Source organism: Coenobita brevimanus, chromosome 75 (genome assembly GCF_032717465.1).
Source record: "Coenobita brevimanus isolate Jiangsu-jjx chromosome 75, ASM3271746v2, whole genome shotgun sequence".
NCBI lineage: Eukaryota > Metazoa > Arthropoda > Malacostraca > Decapoda > Coenobitidae > Coenobita > Coenobita brevimanus.
Window position 1 is genome coordinate 22,125,412 of NC_137028.1, and position 24,928 is coordinate 22,150,339.

A 24,928-nucleotide genomic window follows, 5' to 3' on the forward strand; every position below is an offset into this window, starting at 1 on the left:
ATAACTCCATCAAGTACATCAATTCCTTTTTCTGTTTTCTGGGGTGAGAGGTTGGGGGCTGGGGGGCTTAGGCTCATCTAGGCATGAACCCAGTGGACTATACCACTCCTGAATCAACCACGTCACTCATGAGAGGGGTCACAGTTTTACTTATGTTACTCATTTTCATGCGATAAAATAATGCAGCATTACAGTAAAACCTTGATATAAAGGACTTCAACAGACCGGAATTTGCTTTCATGGGAATCGAGGAGCAGGCAATCTAGATTCTCATATATCAGAAAAGATCGGATAAAACCAAAAGCAGTCCGGACTGCCTGACCACTTCTGCTATGTTCACTACAATACGGGAAATAAAAGTCATGTTTTTCAGTGTACAGTACTGTATTATGATATATATTATACCATCCTCTCTTCCTATTTCTCTCATCTATCCTGTCACTACTTATTGTTGAAGGCCTCAGGCGATATAGGGGTGAGTTTAGTCACTGACCTGATAAATAGGATTATTTATGAGTGTGTTGTCCCAGATGAATGGCTGAAGAGTGTGATTGTAAATGTGTATAAAGGGAAGGGTGATGCCCTGGAAAGAGGAAATTATAGAGGTATAAAGCTTTTAGATCAGATAATGAAGGTAATGGAGAGAGTTTTAGAAGGTATGATTAGAGAAAGAGTGAATATTGATGAGATGCAGTTTGGGTTTATGCCAGGTAGGGGGAACACTGATGCCATATTCATTGTTCGACAGCTTTAGGAAAAATATATTGGTAGGAGAAGGGATCTTTATTTTGTTTTTGTTGATTTGGAAAAGGCCTTTGACAGAGTCCCTAGAGAGGTGGTGAAGTGGGCAATGAGAAAACTTGGCTTGGAGGAGTGGCTGGTTAGGGTGGTTATGGCCATGTATGTGGGTGCTCACACCTAGGTGAGAGTGAATGGAGATTTGAGGGATGAGTTTTCCGTGAATGTTGGTGTGCATCAGGGGTCAGTCTTGAGTCCCATGTTGTTTATCATGGTACTTGAAGCCCTTTCACGTGACTTTAGAAACGGACTCCCGTGGGAGTTGTTGTATGCTGATGATTTGGTGTTGATTGCAGAGAATGAAAGGGAGGCGGAGGAAAGGTTTAGGAAGTGGAGAGATGGTATGGGGCAAAAGGGTTTAAGGGTAAATGCAGATAAAACAAAAGTGATGATATCTAGGGTTGGTGGCGGTACTGTCAAAGACGAAGGAGAGTGGCCATGTGCAGTTTGCCACAAGGGCGTGAGAAGTAATTCCATCTTGTGCGGTGTGTGTGATAAATGGGTGCATAAGAGATGTAGTGGTATCAGAGGTAGACTGCGAGATAATGCTGATTTTATGTGTACTGCGTGCCGGGGTGAGCAGGTGGAGATTGTCAGATGGGAAAGGATTGAACTTGCTGGTGAATCTCTTGAGTGTGTGGAAGAGTTTTGTTATTTGGGAGACATGCTGTGTGCTGGAGCTGTGGCTAGGGTGAGAAGTGGTTGGAAGAAGTTCAGGGAGCTCTTGCCTCTCCTGACAATGAGAGGGCTCTCCCTACGTGCTAAGGGGTCTTTGTATGCAGCATGTGTTAGGAGTGTAATGCTGTATGGCAGTGAGACCTGGGCAGTGAAGGAGGAAGACATTCGCCGGCTCAGACGTACAGAAATGACAATGATTAGGTGGATGTGCAGTGCGTCCCTGCGTCCAAGGCCTGGAGGGGCTGGGTTTACAATGGAAGAGTTGAGAGGTAGGATGGGACTGGAGTGTATTGGTGTTGTGATGAGGAGAGGTAGATTGAGGTGGTTTGGACATGTGGAGAGGATGGGGGATGATGATTGGGTGAGGAAGGTGAGAAGTGTTAATATTGGGGGTGGGGTTATGAGGGGTAGACCGAGAAAGACATGGGACGAGGTCATTAAGTGTGACCTTAGGGTTAAGGGACTGAACAGGGAGGCTGCAATGAATCGTGCAGCATGGAGAGCCGCCATTAGGTGACCAAGGCCGACACATGCAAGCATGTTGGAGCCTTTAAAAACGAATACGAAAACGAACTTTCCTTTACAGGTGGCTTTACAATGAGTGACACGCCAAATGGTTCCCTGTAAGCCAAGAAACCATTTACAACGCTGGGTGGTAACCATATAACCAAACCATATGTGCTCCCTACGTGTCAACAAGTGAGTTGGTGGAGGGTTAGTGCCCCTCCCCGTAAAACAAATAACTCAAAAGTCATGTAGCCACCCCTTACGGGATTGTGGCGTCTGGCAATAGACAGATAGATAAACAGATTATTGCGGTGACTGTATAATACAGTACGGTTCTGCAATGGTAATGAAAAGTTAAAAAACCCAGTAGTGCATTCTGGACTAATGTCTGATATATCGGAAAAATCCGGGTTAGCAGGGGGCAGTCCACATTTCGCTTTTATCGGAAAGTTGCTTTTTCCAGAATCCCTTGGGTCCCAATTAGTCTGTTATAGTGAGGTTTTACTGTATCTGAGAAGCAATTGAAGTGTATTGCAATAATTACTTCTATGATTACCTCCTGTTCCTTATCATTGTCCTCAATGTGCCTGCAACCTTCCTATCATGCAACACCCATATGTAGGAGTGAGTCAAAATGTATTGTCCCACAGTCTCTTCTTCATTTCCAAGCAAACTAAGACACTTTCCAAACAAGCCTCTCTCAGAGAGACTATATTCTACTTCATTACAACCTATAAACCTATCTGTTAAAGTAAGGGAGATGTAAAGGATTCAGAGTTTCAAAAATAGAACATTGGTTGTAAGTTGGCCATCTTGGATTTTTTCAAAAGTTTGAAAAGACAGGCATCAACTTATATGACCTTACAAGCATACAAAATATGAGAAAATTCCAACAAAAGGTTTCTGAGGTACAGCATGGAATGGACGAACAAGACCTAACCTAAGATTCCACTTTGTGCGAAACAAAGTGGAATAACAACATTCAGTTCTCTATTTTTACACATATAGAATATAAAAGTACACTAACAGAAGTTTCCCTGGTAATCACATATTCTGTAAGTTTCACACAAAAAATAAAAAGCCATCAATCCTTTCTTTTACAGAAGATTCAGGTGACCAGAATCTCTGTAAAAGATGTAAAAGACATCTAGTGGTCCTTGTTCCAAACTCCCCTTATAGGATGGCATTGTTTGTTATGTATTGCATGTATGTATTGTTGTGGCTGGCCTGCATATGCCATACACAGGCAATCCTACTATATGTGCTCAAGCCATGTTTTACAAGTCCTGAAGAACAACTGATCTGTATGGCCACGGAACACCATTTTCTGTCACAGGAGAAGCAACCGGCCTCTACCTACTGCTTCACGCATGGTCATTGGTGTGCAAGGCTTTGAGTAGTGTAGGATGAGAAGTGCATGAAGAAACTGTGTTGTAGTGGCTGTGTTTGTGAGAAGCTGTACATCACTAAAAGAAATCTGACAGGGTACAAACATGTGAGAACGTGTGAAGAGATGTACGGCACTACCTCATCCTCTAACCCTTCAATACCATGACATGTTTTCAGTTTTTATCACGCTACCTTCAGATGATTTTATTCTGCTCAAGACAGATATCTCATGGTGAAGGAGTTAAGGAAGGCTATATTGTACTTAATCACTCCAGTTCATTAACCCTCTCATACATAAGGGCTCGGTTATAAATCCAACCACTCACACTTCTTCTGTGCAAGTTAAGTCCAACCATATAGGTTGCGGTATTTTTTCACCACGATTTTCAGTTGCGTCATTCAACTTTCTCCCTTGCCCTTATTTATAACTGTATTGTTTGGACATGTGGAGAGAATGGAGAATGAAAGACTGACTAAGAGGGTGTATGTAGGTGAGGTGGAAGGAGGGAGAGGGAAGGGTAGACCAAGGATAAGGTGGAGGGATGGAGTTGAGAGGTATATGAGGGAGGGGGGAGTGAGTTGGGGGGAGGGTAGTCAAATGGTGAGTGACAGAGCGATTTAGAGGCATTTTGCCTGTGGCAACCCTTTGCGGGAATAGGGCGTCAGGCTATAGATAGATAGATACATACATAGACTGTTATAAAATAGCTTTCTATCTATCTATTTATTGCCAGATGCCATAATCCCGTAAGGGGTGGCCATTTGACTTTGAATTATTTGTTTTACGGGGAGGGGCATTAACCCTCCACCAACCCATTTACTGACACTAGGGAGCACGTATGGTTTGGTTATATGGTTATCACCCAGCATTGTAAATGGTTTCTTGGCTTACAGGAAACCATTTGGCTTGTCACTCAATGTATAGCCACCTGTGAAGGAAAGAAAAGCAATGAGAAGTGACAGGAAAGATGGGAAAAATAGGAAGAGAGGAGGACAGACACAAAATAAGATTGATAAAGGGTAAGGAAGAAGTAGGCAGCACTACTTCAAGTGAGTGGATGATGGTCGCCACCACCTACCACCAATAAAATAGCTACATGTTATAAACAAATAAATGATTTTCCTAATGAAAAATAAGTAAATAAATAAATAAAATAATAAAAGCCAAAAAAAATAAAGTACAATATTTTATCGTTCCCTCATTTATTCAACGCTGGTGGGGTTTATTGCTCACGTAATGCCACTTAGGGATGAGTGAGGCTGGTCACTCTCATCTTAATTGCGAGGACCAACTTCCTAGCCCCGGGCTTCTACGCTCCTCATGGGGCAACGTAGGATTAGATGATGGATGATGTTATCTCACAGATATATAAACATTTTGTCAATGCTTGTTGAGAGAAAGGTGTAGAGCATTCAACAAGCATATATGAAATGTCTATATATCTCTAAAAATATCGGGACTGAATAAATGAGTGAACGAAGAAATATGGTAAGTTATTTTTGTCTTTTTTCTCCTTTTATTAGGATGATTATTTATTCATTTATAACATGTAGCAATTTCATAACAATACAGTTACAAATAAGGGAAGGGAAATTAAATTACAGAATTAGGAACATTTTACGCTATTAAGCCAGCTGTTACTAGTGCAGCCGGGTGTGGTGAAAGACCGTACGATATTTCTGTTCTGTAAGCCATAAAAATCTTTCGAACAGAGCTAGAACTGTCATTTCTTTATGAAAATCATCTCAAATAAATGCTCTACAACTTTCAACAACCACCGACAAAATGTCTATATATCTGTGAGAAATCAGCACAGAATAAATGAGTGAACGATAAAATATGGTATTTTTTTTTTTTTTTTTTTTTTTTTTTTTTTTAGTAGGAAGATCATTTATTTACTTATAACATGTAGCAATTTCATAACAAAACAGTTATAATTAAGGGCTGGGGAGAAAGCTGAATGGAAACATTTTCCGATGTCACACACATTGCTGAGTGAGGGGTGCGTGACGCATAAGATCAGGGCCAGCTGGTGAGGGTCATTCAATACTCGGAAGTGGTTCAACGCAGGCTGCGTTGAAAGAGTTCAAGAGGGTAAGTTACACCAAGGTTGAACAGTGTCACCTAGCAAGAATAACACATATGATATGCAACTGGACTGAAGGGGTTAAATACTAACCTCTGCTTGGGACTCAACCCAGCTCGAGAGAACTAACAGATGAACATGCTACCAACCTAACTACCAAAGAGTCTATTTTCTTAATAATTTTATTTGTACAAGACTTTCATATAAATATTATTGTAATTAAAAAGTACACAGACTTCTCGATGAAAATTCCTTAAATGAGAATGCATTAGTAATTGGGCTATTGTGAAGCTGAACTTACGATGCACAGTACCTTAGTTTATTTGGTGATGAACAGTACAGTACATTTCTGGAGCTGGTTAGTGACAGTTACATAAACCAAGAATGGAATTAAAATATGCGAGTAATAAGAAGAATGCTGGAGAGAGTAAATTACCTTGCTTGGGAGCCTCTCCCTCCTGAGCACCAGCAGTGGCCATGACCTGGGAGCGTGTCCTGGGAACACCCTCGTACACGTCAAGGTACAGGCGATCATGAATGATTCGTGGCACTGGTCCTCCACCGCACTCACTTAGGTAACGCTTCAGGTGAGCATAGGAATCTCGTGACATCCTTACAGAGAACTGGCTGGATCTACAATCAATATTAGATTATCAACAATATACTAATTTTTTCAACACCATGCACATCACATACAACACAGTTAATGCAATACATCTGCTGATCTGAACGATGCTGCTTACTGATCAATGTAACTTACTTTCATACTAAAACAGTCCTCTTGATATGAGAAGAAAAATCTGCTCTAATTATGCAAAAGTCGTACAGTACTGTATCTGTTCCACAAAGGGGTTACAGACTCTCAAAAGATGCAAGTTCCCAAGCCACTGGAATGTTGAGTTAAATAAATGGAATACATAGGATACGTTCATGATAGCTTGCAATACTGAGGCAGCAGGTCCAGCTCTCTACAATGTTTCTCATATTAAGGAATTTTGTGGAACCACCACCTACTTTTCTACATACAGTATATACAGTCAAGTCCCCTATGGAGCGGACTTCTGTGCCACAGGCTTCTATGACAGGGCAAGGTGCCAGACCCCCTCAAAACGAACCACGCACATAAACTACCTATGGTGCGGGCGCAGCAAGGTTTGAAACGCACGGGCAAATTCCCCTGGCGGGGCGCTCCCCTGCCCGTAAACAAAAAAGATGGCAACCAGTTCAGCTCCATACTACAAGTGCTCCAACTGTGGACCTTTCTCTCTTATGAGGAGGTTAAACTTCACCAAATTCATTGCTTTAAGTAATAAAACATTAAAGATTCTTTGGGTATTGTGACTAGTTTATAGGTTTCTTCATAAAACCGCCATGAATGGGTTAGTGACGAAGCACCTATCTCTGAGCTAAGACGAAATATAATGCCTCCCATCATCATCATCACTTATATAAGAATGATTATTAATGTGTTAAATGTGAGTTTTGTTGACACTTGAGCATACAAACTTTATCAAATAAACTTCTTCAATCAGTGCTTGACCAGGCAACCTCTGCCATCTTTAATATTTGGTTGGTCAGCAATCAGCACTGACTGAAGAAGTTTATTTGATAAAGTTTGTATGCTCAAGTGTCAACAAAACTCACATATAACCCCTTAAGTCCGCAATCATTTCAGGCAGGGTACCTCCCACAACCGCAATTCAGGGGTGTTTTGGCGACTTTCACCAAGGGCAAATTGATCGTGTTCAGGCTAAAGTGAAAGAATTTACACACCTGACAACGCAATTCGTATCCCTGTAGGCCTAATGGTTACTGCACAATCGAGCGTCAAAGTTCAAAAAAAATTATCATACAGTAATCTCTTTAATATCCAGACACCCAATATTCGGACACCCCAATGTCTGGACATTTTGGGCCCAGGCCTTCAGAACCCCCCCCCACCCCCACCCCCCAAAAATCCTGAATTTTTTCACCCATAATTTCAACTTGGCACGCGGCGCCGAACAGCTTTTGTGTTTACATGAGCTTCCCGCTCCCCTGGCTCCCCTTCCCCTCCCCAGTTCCTGCTCAACTACCATTGTGAGTAAACGATCATCGGGTTACCTGCCGCTCGTGCTCGTTTTTGTGTAAACAATTATAATTCACAGTGCTAAGGATTAAGTGCAGGACAACACTGGATTACTGTACGTGCTTCAAGAGCATTCTCACCACTGTCAAAGCCTTAGAGGTGGGGTAATCTTCGTACCAACCACCACGGACGTGTTGTAAGTACACTGTCAACTGCTAAATATTTTCCATACTCACCTCTACATCCTCATTCTCTGGTTCCATTTTATTTATTTCATGCTTTGTGTCCCTTATTTGTGTGCATAGGGTCTTAAAAAGGTGATTTTCATAGTGATTTTCATGACTGCCAGCGAGTGTCAGTGGGCTGTCAACTGCTAAGCATTTTCCATACTCACCTCTAAATCCTCATTCTCTGGTTCCATTTCATTTATTTTATGCTTTGTGTCCCTTACTTATGTGAATAGGGTCTTAAACAGGTGCTATGCATGTCCAGGAGGAAGGTATGTAGGTGGCTTTCTGAGTTAGGCTGCGTTAGGGTCCATAAGTACCTGTCCAGAAGCTTCAGGCCCAATAACCAGATGGACCCAATTTCTGGACATGCCTTTGGTTGTATTACATAGGATATTGGAGAGATTACTGTAGTTACCCCTCAAAAACAATCGAAAACACGAAAATTTTGATAACTACCTATTTTTCTTACTATAACAGGTCATTTCAAATTGTTTTGTCACACCAACCATGAAAACAAGCGTATGTAGGTGTGGGGAGATTACTAGGCTGTGACGAGATAAAGTAAGCTGTGGTGAGTAGGCCTATAGGTACAGGGATTGGAAATAACCAGCTGTTCACATGAAAAGAAGGCACTTCAGTGTGTCCTGTAACATCTACCATGAAAACATGTGTGTCTGCAGAGTAGGTGTGGGGAGATAACTAGTGTGGGGAGTAGGCCTACAAGGCCTTGGTGGTACTTAGGGAGAAAAATATCGGCAACAACCAAATTCTCTTGTGGAAACCCTCCATTTCAATGGGATTTGTCTTACTAACCATGAAAACAGGTGTGTATGTAGGTGTGGGGAGATAAAACAGGTGTGGAGAGTAGCCCTACAAGGCCTCAGGGTCATTCAAAAACTAATACAGACATATATAAATGTTTATAACCATCAAGGACATCAAAATAAAGTTGAACATTTTTTTTTTTTTTTTATGCTAAGAAGAAGGAACCAAAAGCAACGAGCCTGCAATACCTGCTCCTTCCAAGAGAAAAACAAAATACAAGAGAGAGCCAAATTCACGATCCGATCATTTTGAGATGCCTGGACACACTGCGGTTGAAAGACTGGAGATCATAGCTAGCAGGAAATATAGACAGAGAGAGACAGTTCCAGGGTTGACCTGTTGCATAAATGAAGGACTGGAAGTAACAGTTAACTCTTGCATTAGAGAGCTGGACAGAAAAAGAATGAGAGTTTGCGCTAGACGGGTGTTACACGCCCATCGTAGAGGTGGAGGAATGCAAGCAGACAGTTCAGAGGAGCAGTGACCATTGAAGTAGCAATAGAAAAGTGATAAAGATTCAACAGTGCAGCGAAGACAGAGGTTGAAGGGAGCCAAAAGGAGGAGGAGTTAATGAGAGGAAAAGCCTTTGACTCCACCCTGTTGAGAAGCACTGTATGTGGGGAGCCTCCCCACACATAGGAGTTGTACTCTACTCAGGGGCGGATAAAACCCCTGTATAGAGTCAACAATTGTGCAGGGGTAAAGAAGGAATGGAGTCGGCTAAACGCACGCAACCTCTTGGAAGCAGATGTTACAAGAGATGTAATATGATCTTTCCAAGATAAGTCCCGAGTGAATGAAACCCCAAGCATGTTCAAGGATGATGCAGGATTAAGCTGAACATTATTAAACATTAGTGGGTACACCTGTGGAAGATTCTGTCAGGATGGTAGGTGTAAGAACTGAGTTTTTGATGCATTAAAAAAAACAAGATTATTTTTCCCCAGTCAGAAATACGAGCCAAGTCAGACATTAGGTGTGCCATACTCTCATCCCCTGTTTGCTGAAGTAACTGCTGAGAAGGACGATGCGGGAACCGAATGGAAAGGTGAAGGGTGGAGTCATCAGCATATGAGTGGATAGGGTTAATTGTACAGCTTAGAAGGTCATCAATGAATAAAAGGAAGAGAGTTGGTGATAGGACAGAGCCCTGAGGAACACCACTGTTGATAGATCTAGAAGAACAATGGCCATCTACAACAATGGCTATAGAACGACCAGAAAGAAAGCTAGAGATGAAGGCACAGACAGAAGGATAGAAACCGTAAGAGGGCAGTTTGGAAATTAAAGATTTATGCCAGATTCGACTGAAAGCCTTTGAGATGTCAAATGCAATGGCAAAGCTTGGGTCAAAGTCCCGAAAGGAGGATGACCAGGAGTCTGAAAGGTAGGTGATAAGATCGCCAGTGAAGCGTCCCTGACAGAACCCATACTGACGATCACAAAGAAGGTTGTGATAGGAATGATGCTTTAAAATTTTTTTATTAAGAACTGACTCAAAAACTTTTGAGATACAGGATGTTAAAGCAATTGGAGGATAGTTAGAGGGATGGGAATGGTCACCCTTCTTTGGGACTTGCTGAATGAAACTTCCAGCAAGAAGGAAAAGTACGAGTTGATAGACAAAGGTGAAAGAGTTTACCTAGTCAGGTTGTAAGCACAGAAGCACAGTTCTTGAGAACAACAGGAGGGACTCCATCAGGCCATATGCCTTGTTAGTAATGAGGTCTGTGATGGCAGAAAATACATCAGCTGAAGAAATTTTAATGTCAACCATGAGAAAGTCAGAGGGGGGAAGTGATGGAGGAACAGAACCGGCATCGTCTAAGGTGGAATTGGAAGAGAAAATCTGAGTGGAGAGATCTGCTTTATCAGTAGAAGAAATAGCTACAGAAACATCAGAGTAGAAAAGAGGAAGGAAGGATGATGAGGTAAAGTTGTTAGAAAGGTTTTTGGCAAGGAGCCAGAGGGAGCGGGAAGAATTCAAGTTGGAGAATTGAGAGCATTTAGTACAGATGAAATTATTTTTAGTAGAGTGAAGAACTGACTTAGCACGATTCCGGGCAGAAATGTAAAAAAGATGTGATTCAGGGGTGGGTTGGCTCTGGTACCGTTTACAGGCCCTCTCCTTGTTGCAGACAGCATTAGAACAAGCATAATTAAACCATGGCTTTCTTGCATTTGTCAAAGGATATGAGAAAGGAACGTATGCTTCCATGCCCATGAGAATAATCTCCATAATGCACAAGGCACACTCAGATGGCTCCCAGCCATGGAAGCAAAAATCATTCCAGGGAAAATAAAAGAAGTACTGCCAGAGGGCCTCCCAATCCGCAGCTCCAAAGTGCCACAGACGACGTTTCTTTGGAGGGTACACAGGCTGTACTGGAGTGATAGGACAGGTTAAGATAACAAGGTTGTGATTGGAGGAGCCCAATGGAGAGAAAAGATTAGCAGAGTAAGCCAGTGGTTCTTAAACTTTCTCATGCAGCGGACCCCTTTTATTAAAACTAATCATGTGGCGGACCCTTAATTATGAGTAGATTTCCCTCGTACCCTACCTCTTGGTTTAAAGGTGTTTGTAGGCTATAATGTTCTAAAACTGTTACTGAATTATTTATTAATGGCTTAACTTGAGCATAACTGTTCAAATTTTACTTCACATAACTTTCATAACATTATTCATTTTACATATGTTTTATCTGATACACAAATTAGCCTGCAGACCCCTTGGATCTTTCCATGGACCCCTGGGGGTCCGCGGACCACACTTTAAGAAACACTGGTGTAAGCAGAAGGATTAGTTGTAAGGAAGAGGTCAAATATGTTGGGAGCTCAGTCCAAGGCGGTCAGGGATATAGGTAGGGTGCTGTACAAGCTGCTCTAGGTCATTAAAGATAGAAAAGATGTAGGCTTGTTCACCAGGTGGATCAGTGAAAGGAGAGGTGAGCCAAAGGTGGTGGTGAACATTGAAATCTCTGTGAACGGAGATTTCAGAGAGAGGAGAAATGGATAGAATGTGTTCCATTGTAGAAGTAAGATAGTCGAAGAATTTTTTATAGCAGAATTAGAGGATAAGTAAACAGCGCAGATATATTTAGTCAGAGAATGACAGGAAAGCCAAAGCCAGAGTGTAGAGAATTCAGAAGAATCGAGTTCAGTGACACGAGAGCAAGATAAGTCGTTGCTTATACAGTAGAACCTCTTTGGTCCGGACCCCTTTAATCTGGACTTCTGTTAATTCGGACAAAATTTAAAAATAATAAGCTCCAAAAATATGTTGAAAGTAATTCTAAAGTCATTTTCAGTATCGGCGCGGAAAGCGATCATCATTCTTTTAGTCTCGGATCATGCTAGGTATCAACATGGGCGCCTGTTTAAACACACGCTAGCATTCGTTCCATCAACTAGTTCACCAACCACTAATATTTTTACGCTGTATTTCAAAAGTTACTCCTCCTTACCATGCCCCTTAATGCAAGTGTAGCTTCTGCAATGAATAAAGGTGTCAAAAGGAGGAGTTTGCTTACACAAAAATGGGTCAGAATATTCTGCAGTGTTTAGTGAGTACTGTAGGTTATTTTTTGTACTTAAATGTGCTTTACTTGTACATCAAACATTAGCTTCTTGCCCATATGGGCATTATCAATATGCCAAAGATGACAATGTATTTTTTGCCTACATAAGTTTTATTTTTATTCCAAATATTACAGTTAACTAATTTATTTATTTTTTTGCCTGCACGGGCCTTAGTCACTTACTACAATTTAAAATGTAGGTTAGTTTCTTGTCATGGCCTTACCTGTAAATTATGCAATACAAAACTATCGTACATGATTAGTTTGGTTATTTTAGTATCCTTTCATCTTTTGCAGTTATGTAGGGTTGACATATGCCACATATGTTAATAATTAACAAACATACCATATGTAGATAGTTTTTGGTATGAACTGGAGATTACCCTGATGGTCCGGACAATCTGCTAATTTGGACAACCCTTCCCCCCATATAGTCCGAATGAGAGAGGTTCTACTGTACCTATATATACACAACAGCCACCTTCAGCTTTGAAATGAGTATAGAGAAAGTAGGAGGATACAGAAAAGAGTTTGCTGTCAGTTGCCTCAGACAGCTGAGTCTCAGTTAGGAAAAGAAGGTGGGGTTTACAGGAGGAGAGGTGATGCTCAACAGAGCGAAAGGTAGAGGAAAGGATGTGAATGTTACAGAAATGAAGACGAAATGGGTCAGACAGTTGCTCCAGGCAGCTCGAGTCATCACAGGGAGAGGGGCGGAAGGTGGGGGCATTTATGCCCCCCCCCCCCGGGACTCCGAGGCTATGTGTTGTGAAGCCATTTTTTTTTTTTTTTTTTTTTTTTTTTTTTGAAAAGGAAATGTAGTGTGTACTGTGCATGTAGTTTGGTGTTGACAGTTAGAGAAACTTGTATTAGAGAGCATGCTGGCCTACTCTCTGTGTTACTGAGACACTGAAAAAGTTCAGTAAAGGGGGATGGTCAGGAACTAGTCCCGAGGGCTGATGAAACGGGAGCTCCAGCTCTCCCTGTCCTCGGCTTTCCATCCACCTTAGGAGTACAGCCCTGCTCGACTGGTGCTACAGTCTACCCATACTAAATAATGCTACAGATGCATGCATATGAAAAAAAAGAAAGCAATAATGGCAGGTGGGGTTGGTGGAGGATAAGTGCCCCTCCCTGTAAAACAATTAACTCTAAGCCCTTGGCCACCCCGGTTGGGATACATGGCGTCTGGCAATGAATGAATGAATGAATAATTTGTTTCCAATTTCTCCTTTTACTGTCCTAATGTATCATTACATTTATTTAACACACTTATCATTACACATTTATCACACTTATCATCACAATTATCACACTACCATTACACTTTATCACACTTATCATTACAACTTCGGCAACAACCAAATTCTCTTGTGGAAATTCCATTTCAATGGAACTTGTCATACCAACCATGAAAACAGGTGTGTTTGTAGGTGTGGGGAGATAAAACAGGTGCGGAGAGTAGCGCTGTGTGTTTGGGATGCGATGCTCTCGGGGAAATAGATATATACAAAATTTGGAACGAAAGTAATAACAGTAAGCAGCCTCAAACTACTGGGTTGAGAAGAATTAGCACAAAAATTATAATGCACTGAATCATGAGTTATTTGTTATAAGCAATGACTCCCTAACAAACAAACTAACTAACAAACAAGTAGATAAGTTGACCACGAAAGGCTGGCGGTTGTGTTTACCCAGAGTAAATGTTGCTTGGAGACAGAGACTAATCAGAAGTACTAATCTGGGCAGATTGTCAGGAGAATGAAAAGAAAAAAGAAAAAAAAAAAAGATGCATCAAATAGAGTACAGCATATAGCATTCACCAACTACGTACGTATGGAAACTGGTAGGTACGACGTGTGAAATGAACAGAGTGAGGTGTAATTATATGTAAATTAGAGAAGTATAAATACTACCTAACAGGTATGTACATCAGCCCTGATACCTCTCAGGGGTCCGTAGGGGGTTGGAAGGTAAGTGAGGGACAAAGAGGGAGGGATGGGGTGGGGTTCAGGGGGTACACATGGCTACCAGGGTGGCAGAAGGGGCTAGGGTGGGTGGGAAGGGACACAGGTGGTGGTGGGAGGAGAGATGCAGGTGCGTGGAGGGATGGGAGAATGATGGGGGACAAGGAGGGAGTGGGGTAGAGGGTGGCATGGAGGCAGCCCAGAGGGGGGGGTGCCCCCTCACTGCCCAGGTTGGTCCGATCTGCCCTCACGCCACCTCGGGGGTGAGTTCTCATTGGCCTGAAGCCATGAACGTCATAATCGGGGGGGGGGAGGAAGCGCTCCCAAGTTTTTTACAGGCCCCACTCAATTGATGTGATTAGGCATTTCGGCATAAAACTCAAATCATCAATTGATGCGATTAGGCTTTTAGGGGTTAACACATTAATAATCATTCTTATATACGTGATGATGATGACGAGAGGCATTAGACTTCGTCTTAGCTCAGAGATAGGTGCATCATCACTAACAATTCATTGAGGTTTTACAAACGACTATATTATGCCCAAGCAGACACAAGGCTGATCACCCTCCCATTTTTTGTGCCTATTGTTTTGTGTAATACATGCATTGACTGACTGCTTGATTGTATGTGTATGTAAAGTGGGGAAAAATGGGGAAAAGTGAGGTGAAAAGGGGGACTTTGGGCAAATGTTCAGAACCAAATTCCATTTTTCCCATAGGTTTTGTTATTTGTATGGCACAGTTTTCTATGGCACGGGCTTGGTCCAGAACCAATTAGCTGCGCCTTAGGTGACTTGACTGTACAATGAAATTTATTTCTGCTTATCTCAATAATACAGCAAACAATATCTAGAGATACAGATTTTTTCTCTCTCTTCCTCCAGTATAGTCTGTCCCCTTTTGAGAAACTGGGTGAAAAAATTCAGTTAGCTTTCCCAAATACTGGCTTTTGAGTTACAGCCAAGATGCATGGTCATTTTTGATAAGATGCTCTGCTGAAACTAAGATCTCCAATCAAAAACACTTTCTCGCTCCTCTCGAACATTTCCATGGATGCTTCCACATTTGCCCCAAAAATTTTTTTTCAAATTCCATATTTTCCTCTTAGGTGCATAGGTTCTCTTCTTTACCATCCACTTTTTAAGCAAGGAGTCACATATCAGTAATCAGTGTTGTTGCACACACTCTTTGCTTCCTTAACATCCGACACCAACCTCCTAACAGCCCTCCAGACCCTGAAATTGTCAATCTGGCTACTATTTCCCCCAGACTCATATGTAATCAGCCTACTTTTTCTTTTCCTAAAATGCAAGTTACACACACTCATGTTCACTGCCTCCACAAATTCAGGCAGTCTTACCCCTTCCACATTCCTTATACCATATGTGCATCACCCTGTACCCCTTCACCATATCCATGAGCTGCTTCACCCACATGACCATTTAGGTCCCCTCTCAAAACTACAATCTCTTCCTCCTCCACATCACTTACCACATACATCAAGTCATCCCAGAATCTATCTTTTTCTATGTCTTGCAAGCCAGCCTGTGGAACATATGCCAATATACAGGAAATTAGGAGTCTACCCAAAAATATTTTCACTGCTATAACCCTTTCATTCACTCTCCTTTCTGTATTACTCACCATTATTCTTGCTGCATATAGCATTTAATGTACTGATGTCACCAGTACCATATCAGAGTGTACAATTTAACTCTGCCTATACCACAATGGATCATCTATCATTAGTCTGATAGAAAGAGGGTCAACTGCACTAAAATGCACAGGACTCCTGGTACAAATTGTATAACATTTCTTCTGTGTTCTAAAACATGTGAAGTATTGCACTGGTACCAATGAAAGATGTGGTTTACCTGAAATTATCCATAATCTGATAGCCAGTCATGTGCTGGCGTGAGGTAACAAGTGACAGTTTGTGGATGTCCTCCAGGTAACAGTCTTCCTGTGTGTGCCCCAGCTTCTCTATAAAGCTTCGGGCAATCTCATCATGTCCATTATACACCAACTCAAGGTACATGTGCACAAACACTGGATACAGCACCAGTGACACCTCATGCTGAAAAAAATAAAGAGTAAAATCACACTGGAGACACCACATCATATACTACATTATTGTTGTTGTGGCTCTAAGAATATCTGGATGTAAACATAATGAACCGCAGGCATAAACTGCCATTCTCCTTTTAAGATATACACAGGCAGAGTAGGGATACTGTACTTGTATAACCTGGCAGCAAAGCATCTTTGCCACCGTAAAAAGGGATCCCTTTTTAGTACCACTACAATATGTGTACTGTAAACTACTCCAGTACGGTGATCACCTGGTTATCACACATAATTGGTACTATACCTAGCATGTAATAATAAAATTGTGTGATAATGAGAGCATACAACCTATGGGACTTACACTAACTCGAACTGGGTACCCCACTTGTAAAACCAAAGTTTCCCTATTACAACAATTTAGACCCACTAAATTCATACATACTGTTATGGTAAATATCAGAAACACAAACCAACACAGTTAGGTTAGTAGAAAATGATGAAAAGGGCACAGTAAGGAAGGAACATGTACCATCTTGAGACCTGAGATGGGACTGAAGTAAGGGGTTCTGAGGCTAGAGGGTAGAATGTAACTGGTCTCCAGAACCTGGGATTAACTCCTTCGGTACAGCCTCATCTCTGAATGCCTCAAAGCCATCAGAAGCCACAGATTTTGCACCATCATTATCTTCAGGAACCAGCTCAGATGCATAATAAGAGATTTTTTTTTTTTTTTTTTTTTTTTTTTTTTAAGCCTCAAAACTGCACGATAAGGGCAGGAGTGCAGATTTTCATCTCATAGTGATAATGATAACCACTATAACCAAAGGTTCACTGTATAGAGATAATACTGATTAACAGAAATAAAAGAAGCTCATCAACACTGCAACATTGTCAGTTAAATGAATCAACTACTGGGAAATTACTGTATCATCAACTCATACTAATACTGCCATCCTAATTTTTTTTTACTAATCCAGACATGTCTTGCCTTGGCCTGGTGATCATGTCTCAGAATATTCCCTTGAAACACAGTGAATGCTGCTACAGCTGATTTATTCTTATCTGATAAAAGATCCCTAAACCTTTACAGCTCAGTTGATGGACAGGTGCAGTCAGATTGGAGGGTGGATGTGACTAGCAACGAAGGAGATTTATTCCTACCTCATAACTATGGGTCACTGAATTTCATGCCACTGTGACTTAGTATTCAAGTTATGTTACTGGCTCAGTTCTGTCTGATGGAAACAAACTAACCAAAATTTATCACAGATGCTCTCCCCACAGTACAGTACTTGGTGCCAAGATATCCAGAGGCTGTGGGGTATGTACAATATTGATATACCGTATTACTAAAATATCACTGACTTTGTCATTTTATCACAGGCTTCTGTCATATGCAGAGCTTTACCTTTGGCTGCCAAAAGCAGTTACCATCATGTTCAAGTTCTGTCCATTTCAAACACTCTATCAACATAACATACAATGGTGTGTGTGGGAGAAGAGATTAAGGAAATTTACCTACAGGAATGAGGATTTTACCCTCACAGGTATACTGACATAAACTGCATCATAATGCTTCAAAACATTAACATCACTAAAAAAATTCAAAGGATTTAGTCACAATTTAAAGCATCTTTGGAAAGTAAAATCAATCAGTCTCAGAGGCGGTGGCTCAATCGGTAGAGGTGGATTGCAGTCCTACCGGACCCAGGTTCAAATCCCCGCTGGGGCAGGGAACAGTTTAAGGATTTGAATATCATAATATCAGACTTTCCTGATCTACCAGATGACCCGCTGACATGACGCAAAAATATCCCCACTAATACCAATACACCAGTCCTGTATGAGACAGCTCTAGCATGTTTTCAATATGGACGTTGGGTGTTAGCGCCGAAGTGGTGACATGTAGAGGTGTATGGTATGCAGGAGGACTACTGGGCCTTGGAAGCAGGCTGTGAAGCCTATGCCCAGAAAAAAAAAAAAAAAAAAAAAAAAAAAAAAAAAAGCCAGGCTTCCTCATAAAGGAATTTCCATACTGAGACTGACCAGGGCATAGCTGAAGTTTTCCATGGGCTGGAAGCTAAATCAAGTGCCCAAACCAGCCAATCACTACTCAACAGTTGCTGCAAACCACTGGGAAAAAAATAAACCTGAGACATGTCATAAATTTTGTATATCCTGTATATAAAAGAGTATGTTTATCTATCTGTCTTCTATAGAAATCGAGGGATGCATACTGAACTCTCTCAACAGCTCTAACAGGGGTATCTTTTTATGGTGAATTTAAATGTGTACATTACAGTTGTTGAAGTGTTGTCCCTGATGATCAAGATTAGAACTAATTAGAAACAATCAAGTCAACACAGTGGAAAAAAGGTAGCCAATTACTGTACCACAGAGTTTTTTACTTCTACAATCACACTGTTAGCTATAAACAGGTCGGATGGGTGGACGGACTGGTAGGATGAGCAGGGTTGAGTGGATGGATGGGTGTTGAGGGGCAGGGTGGGTGGGCATGATGGGGCAGTATAGGTCAGTAAGTGGGTGGGTGGGCAGGACAGGTGAATGAGTGGGTGGGCAGGAAGGGTGAGTGAGTGGGTGGGCAGGGCAGTGGGAAGGTAGGTGGGTGAGCAGAGTGCGAAGTGGGAAAACTGGTCCATGGTATGAACAGGCCAATGGGGAATATATCCCTGGGGAAACAGGCCAAAATAGGAACAGCGGATCAATGAGTAAAACAGAATCCCACAGGTCTTCTCCCACAGGGGAAGTGGCAATCCAGGGTCCTGGGCAATGTCGGGATGCACAATCATACGGTTTTACCCAAGCAATGCTGGGTACCCTTGCTAGTCTGCAATAATGAGAGAATGTCAACATGGAGTACTGCACAGGTCTCCCTCGTTTTACGCTGTATCATTTTACGATGATTCACATTTACGATCCTTCTTCTTTAGTACCAAGTGTTCATTTTACGATTGAGCTCCCTCGCATTTATGATTGGGCATATGGAAATCCTGCACTCACAGGCAGATCAGCTGAGAGATGTGTGGCATACCCGCCCCACCCACACAGTTTCCCACGCTTTTGCCAGTCTCACCCGCATGCTTGTTCAGCATACAACCTCTGTGCATCTGTGTGCATCAGTGCCCATGACATTACTATTTCTCCTGTTCTTCATATTTTGCACCCCTAGTGCCACCACCATGATGTCTTGTAAACGCCCTGCAACATCTGGCGCTGGTGATATGAAGCCAAAGAAAGCAAGAACGTCCTTAACCCTGAAGTCTAAGCTTAATATTGTGAAGCAGCACGAAGCAGGTGACGGGGCAAACTCCATCGCTCATTCCATGAGTCTTGCACAGTCGACTGTATCGACTGTTATAAAGCACGCTGTCAACATTAAGAAAGCTGGGGAGACAAGCACGACTCTACAATACATAAAACATCATCATTATTATTGCATATTAGATCACTTGTATGGGTCTTGGGTTCCTTATACACGAGTCCAGGAATGCATCCCTATTTTTCCCATTAAACCTTAATTTCGCTTTACGATATTTCGGTTTACAATTGCCTTTCTAGGAACACATACCAATCGTAAAACGAGGGAGACCTGTACTTGTGACTGAATGTTGCATGGTTGAGTGATTATTGTGTGGCTGGTTACCAAATGTGTAGCCACCGTTCACTCTCATGGCAGTAACTTACCCGAGCTCATGGTAGCCACCCTCTACTTCCTAACGACGTTATATCACATACAATATACGTTATCTTGGAACCCATTTTCAGGGTGTATTACACTGTGAGAAACGAACCATTAGTTGCAAGGCATACCAGCTCTGTGTGAGGGGATTATTAGTTACCAGTGATTCTAGAAGGTATGATCAGAGAAAGAGTGAATAATGATGAGATGCAGTTTGCATTTATGCCAAGCAAAAGGACCACTGATGCCATATTCATTGTTTGACAGCTTCAGTTAAAATATACATGTAAAGGGAACTGTACTTTGTTTTCATTGATTTGGAGAAGGGCTATGACAGAGTCCTTAGAGAGGTGGTGAAGTGGGCAATGAAAAAGCTTGGGATCAAGGAGTGGCTGGTTAGGGTGGTTATGAATATGTATGTGGCTGCTCGCACCCAGGTAAGAGCGAACAGGGATTTGAGTGATGAGTTTTCCGTGAATGTTGGTATGCATCAGGGGTCTTGTGCCCCTTGTTGTTTACCATAGTACCTGAAGCCCTCTCACATGACTTCAGAAATGGACTCCCGTGGGAGATGCTGTATGCTGATGATTTGGTGGAGAGATGGTATGGGGCACAAGGGCATATAAAACAGAAGTTATGGTACAAGGGCTTAAGAACAAACGCAGATAAAACAAAAGTGATGGTATCTAGGGCTGGTGGTGGTACTGTCAAACAAGAAGAAGAGTGGTCATGTACAACCTGCCACAAGGGTGTGGGAAATAATTCCATCTTGTGTAGTATTTGTGATATGCGGGTGAATAAGAGATATGGTATGGTCCTTTCGCAGCAAGAAGTCCGTTCAGGGTGTGGCAGAAGTTGGGATTTTCCCGAGTGCGACGTTGCCAATTTGACCACCAATTATCGGATTATCACTACCTACCCCCATCCCACCTGTTTCTCTCTCTCTCTCTCTCTTATATATATATATATATATATATATATATATATATATATATATATATACATTTATATATATGTATATTGTATATATTTATTAAATTTTCAACTTTTTTTCCACACCACCTATGAAGTAAAAGTCTAGGCGCATTTTATTTTTAAGAGGTTTTCCCTGTAGGCCTAATCCTCTCTCTGACCCTGGGTCCCTCGCCGACCTCGGCGTGGCAACATGGGAAAAAAGCGCTGCCGCGTGTCATAGAATTCATTCAAATTGTTGTTACAATTCTAAAAAGTGATACTCAATGTACTATATAGCTTCCTTTATTATATACAGAATATAAAAAACAATTTCAAATAGCACATAGATGGGAAATAAGAGAGAGAGAGGCATGTACTACGGTTGATTTGGCAGCATCGCTAGAGGTGATTCACCAGGTGGGCCCCACCCTGAACGGACTTCTTGCAGTGAAAGGACCATAGTATTAGACGTAGACTGCACGAAAATGATTTCATGTGTGCGATGTGTCGGGGAGAGCATAAAGTAACTGTCAAGAGTAAAAGGATTGATATTGCTGATGAGTCTCCTGAGTGTGTGGAAGAGTTCTGCTATTTGGGAGACATGTTATGTGCTGGAGGTGGGGCTGGAGTTAGCTCTGTGGCTAGAGTTGAAAGTGGTTGGAAGAAGTTCTAACAGCTGTTGCCTCCCCTCACACTGAGAGGGCTCGCCCTCCGTGTTACGGGATCTTTGTATGTGGCATGTGTTAGAAGTGTAATGCTGTACAGCAGTGAGACCTGGGCAGTAAAAGAAGAGGATAATCACAGGCTCAAATGTTCAGAAATGACAATGATTAGGTGGATGTGCAGTGAGCCCCTGAGTGAGGACTTGGGGGGGGGGGGCTAGGTTTACGATGCAAGAGTTGAGAGGCAGGATGTGACTCGAGTGTATTGGTGTTGTGATGGGGAGAGGTAGACTGAGATAGTCTGGGCATGTGGAGAGGATGGGGGATGATAACTGGATGCAAAATGTGAGAAGTGTTAATGTTATCAGAGACACACCGAAAAAGATGTTGGACGAGGTCACTGAATGTGATCACGGGGATAAGGTACTGAATAGGGAAGCTACCAGAGATCGGGCAGCATGGACAGTTGCCATTAGGTGACCAAGGCCAATGCATGCAAGCATGTAGGAGCCGTTAAAAACAAAACGAAGGAAAAACGAAACAATCAGAAATTTAGCAATTAATGAAAAAGAAATAACAATGCACTATCCAATATGTCTGCAGCCCAAAACCCTCTCCCCAAACCTTTATGCTAAATTAGGATCCTTACTCTCTCTCTCTCTCTCCTTTAACTGGAGTGCAGAAATAGAAATGTTGTCAATGTTTTGTCCTGATTCTTTTTTTTTTTTCTTTTTTTTTTTTTTTGGTGGGGTGGCAGGAAGGCTTATGTTACAAGCAATTATAAAGCCAGCATGGTATGGTTAACATACACACATACAATATGTATATACATACACATATAAAATTGGTGCCATGCTCCTTTTAAGAAATACAGAACATATACTGGGGTTGGCCATGGTATAGCTGATGTTATCTATGGACTGGAAGCTAAACCAAGTGCAAAAACCAGCTAAGTGCTTCCCAACAGTTGCTGAAAACTGTTGGAAAAAAAAAAAAAAAGACATTTGAGATATATAACAATATTTATAACAATCTGAGTCTCACCTTGGACTCTGACTCTGTGTACAGTCACTTAGAAGGAAGATCATCAAGTGACTGTACCTATTGCTGAATGTTCCCTGTCTAAGAGAGCTAATTCTGAAGCTTGTTATGAAGCTTGTCCAAATTTCACTTTCATGGTAGTACCTCCGAGAGTCAATGGTACCTATCCATCTACAACCTACAATAAAAAATTGTGTGTGTGGCTGGAAGTGATGGATTAGGATGGAAAGATTTCACAGGTGAAACAGATGTCTCTAAATTACTTTCTGTGTCTAACTATTCTACATTATGCCTACTACTATACAGCATTTAGGAGACCTCTCAGCCCATTGACAGGTACTATACATCATATCCTGACCTTTTCTCCCAGATATGGATGGGGTGAAGCAGGGTCCTACCCATAAAAAATCTAATGCAACAAAAGTGACAGTTTTTGTTAGTTAACCATGATGCAGGATCACTTATGGCACTATAGCTATGTAGCATCTAGCCTTTCAGTATTTCCTATTTACAGTACAGAATGAATAAAAAGTGAAACTATTAATTAATTTATATGAAAAAGGGGTGGGTCAATTCCTTTCTACTGGCAGTCTACTAGAAAAGAAGTAGAAGTAGATGGTTGGTTGCTGTGTGCAACACACCCTCATCATCTGTCCATGATTGTGGAAGTTACAGAGGGGACATGAAATTGCAAACGGACTGACGGACTGAGAGAACCACACAAACTTATAGTCCTAAGCTGGTTTCACCAGTAGGGGACTAATAATAAGTGATTGGTGGTTACCTTATATGCATCTAAACTCTTCTCAATAAATGCCAGAAGTCCTCGATAAGAGTCTTCATATTCTGCTGGGTCTCCTTCACTCTTGTATACTGACAGAACACTTGACACCTCTGTCTCACCTCCCAGGCCTTGCTTGGAATCTTCTACTGTATCAAAAAATTGTGATTCTTGCCTTAACAGATCTTCAGTTCTCTGGAAAGAGAAAACTGTAATTGCATATCAGTACAAATACCGATCAGTTGCTGACATGGCCTCAAGCACCAGTCTTCAGCATGTTAAGAAAAGCAGTAGACTGGACATGAGGAAAGAATTTTTAATCAGAGGGTGGTTACTGTAATCCATTTACCTGAACCTTGCAACTGATGCTTGCCTGAGTTTCAATCCTTGCAAGTGATTACCTCTCAGTATGAGGAAAATTTGGGAAATATAAAGCTTGTTGTTTTCATTTCCTACCATATGCTCTGTAGCTACAATATTAACAGGTAAGTGGTATTCTCACATGCTGACACAAGCTGGGAAAGTGATAAAGAGCATGAGAAACAATGTAATATAACAGATATCTGAGATAGACTCCGATAAATTTACATTCTCCCTTTGGTGGGCCCATTCAAGTACAGGTTCCTGTGTTTATGACATCATCATGCAGAATAACTTTGTCAGTTTCCAGACATTTGTCAATCATGATACCCTAATTCCCTACTGATTTTATGTGTAATACAATGTTTTGAAGGCAAGGCAAAATATCGTGGCATAACATCCAATAATTTTGGCCAAAAAGGTACAGTTAGAGTAGTATTGTGTAACAGTCAAATATGTTGTATGGTAGTCCCATTCTGGCGTACTTAAAGTATTAATTATGAATGCTTAACATGTGTATGTTTCATGCACTATCATGAAATACTGAAAGTTGTGATGTTCGCTCATCTTCGGAAGCCACAAGCCTGGGGAACTGGGCCATTCGAACATGGGGAAATGAACCACTGGGTATCTCAATGGAGCAGCATAAACATATGGTTTACGTAATTTTTTGGTACAGGGTATTTGAAAAACTGACATGGCTCCGTGGTCTCATTCTGGAGTACTTTCCTGAGTTAACTACAGTAATTATGTGGTGTAATCTTAAATGCTCAGTGCTCCACTGAACAAAGTAATATGCAGTACGGAACTGTATACAGCTCCCGATGTTCTTTTTTTTTCTACCACTTATCAGCCATAAGATGTTGTCAATGAGGAAACCTATGCTTCATAGTACTGTACCACAAGTTTAGGGTTTCTATTGCCAATCACCAATCACACAATGAAACCTGTGCTTTATATCACAATTTTTGAGGGGAACTGTATATTAGAGTATAAAAACAAAGAATAACTGTTACAAGCAAGTTGCTCCATGCTTGGCACTTTCCACCAAGACAGAGATGGTGAAGAGTGCCACACTTGTAAGCATAACCCTGAGCATTAGTGGACGATTTTGGGTCCAGGGAACTGTGCTGAACTCAAGAGATGGAGAAGAAAAGTCTCAGTCAATCAATGGAGTCATGAGGCACACTGTAGTGTGCTCTATCAACCACTGGAGGCATGAGGCAGAGTGTAGCA

At 41.6% G+C, this 24,928-nt stretch overlaps 1 protein-coding gene across 1 annotated transcript in view; it reads right to left on the reverse strand.

The window, feature by feature from the left end:
- Taf5 (TATA-box binding protein associated factor 5) overlaps window positions 1-24,928 on the reverse strand; it is a 255,487-nt gene that overhangs the window by 191,913 nt on the left and 38,646 nt on the right. The window contains exons 2-4 of the mRNA XM_080278918.1: window positions 23,336-23,527; window positions 16,002-16,204; window positions 5,896-6,092 (exon numbers count right to left, since the gene is read on the reverse strand). Of these exons, the coding sequence (XP_080135044.1) occupies window positions 5,896-6,092; window positions 16,002-16,204; window positions 23,336-23,527 (592 nt within the window). The remainder of the gene's footprint in view (window positions 1-5,895; window positions 6,093-16,001; window positions 16,205-23,335; window positions 23,528-24,928) is intronic.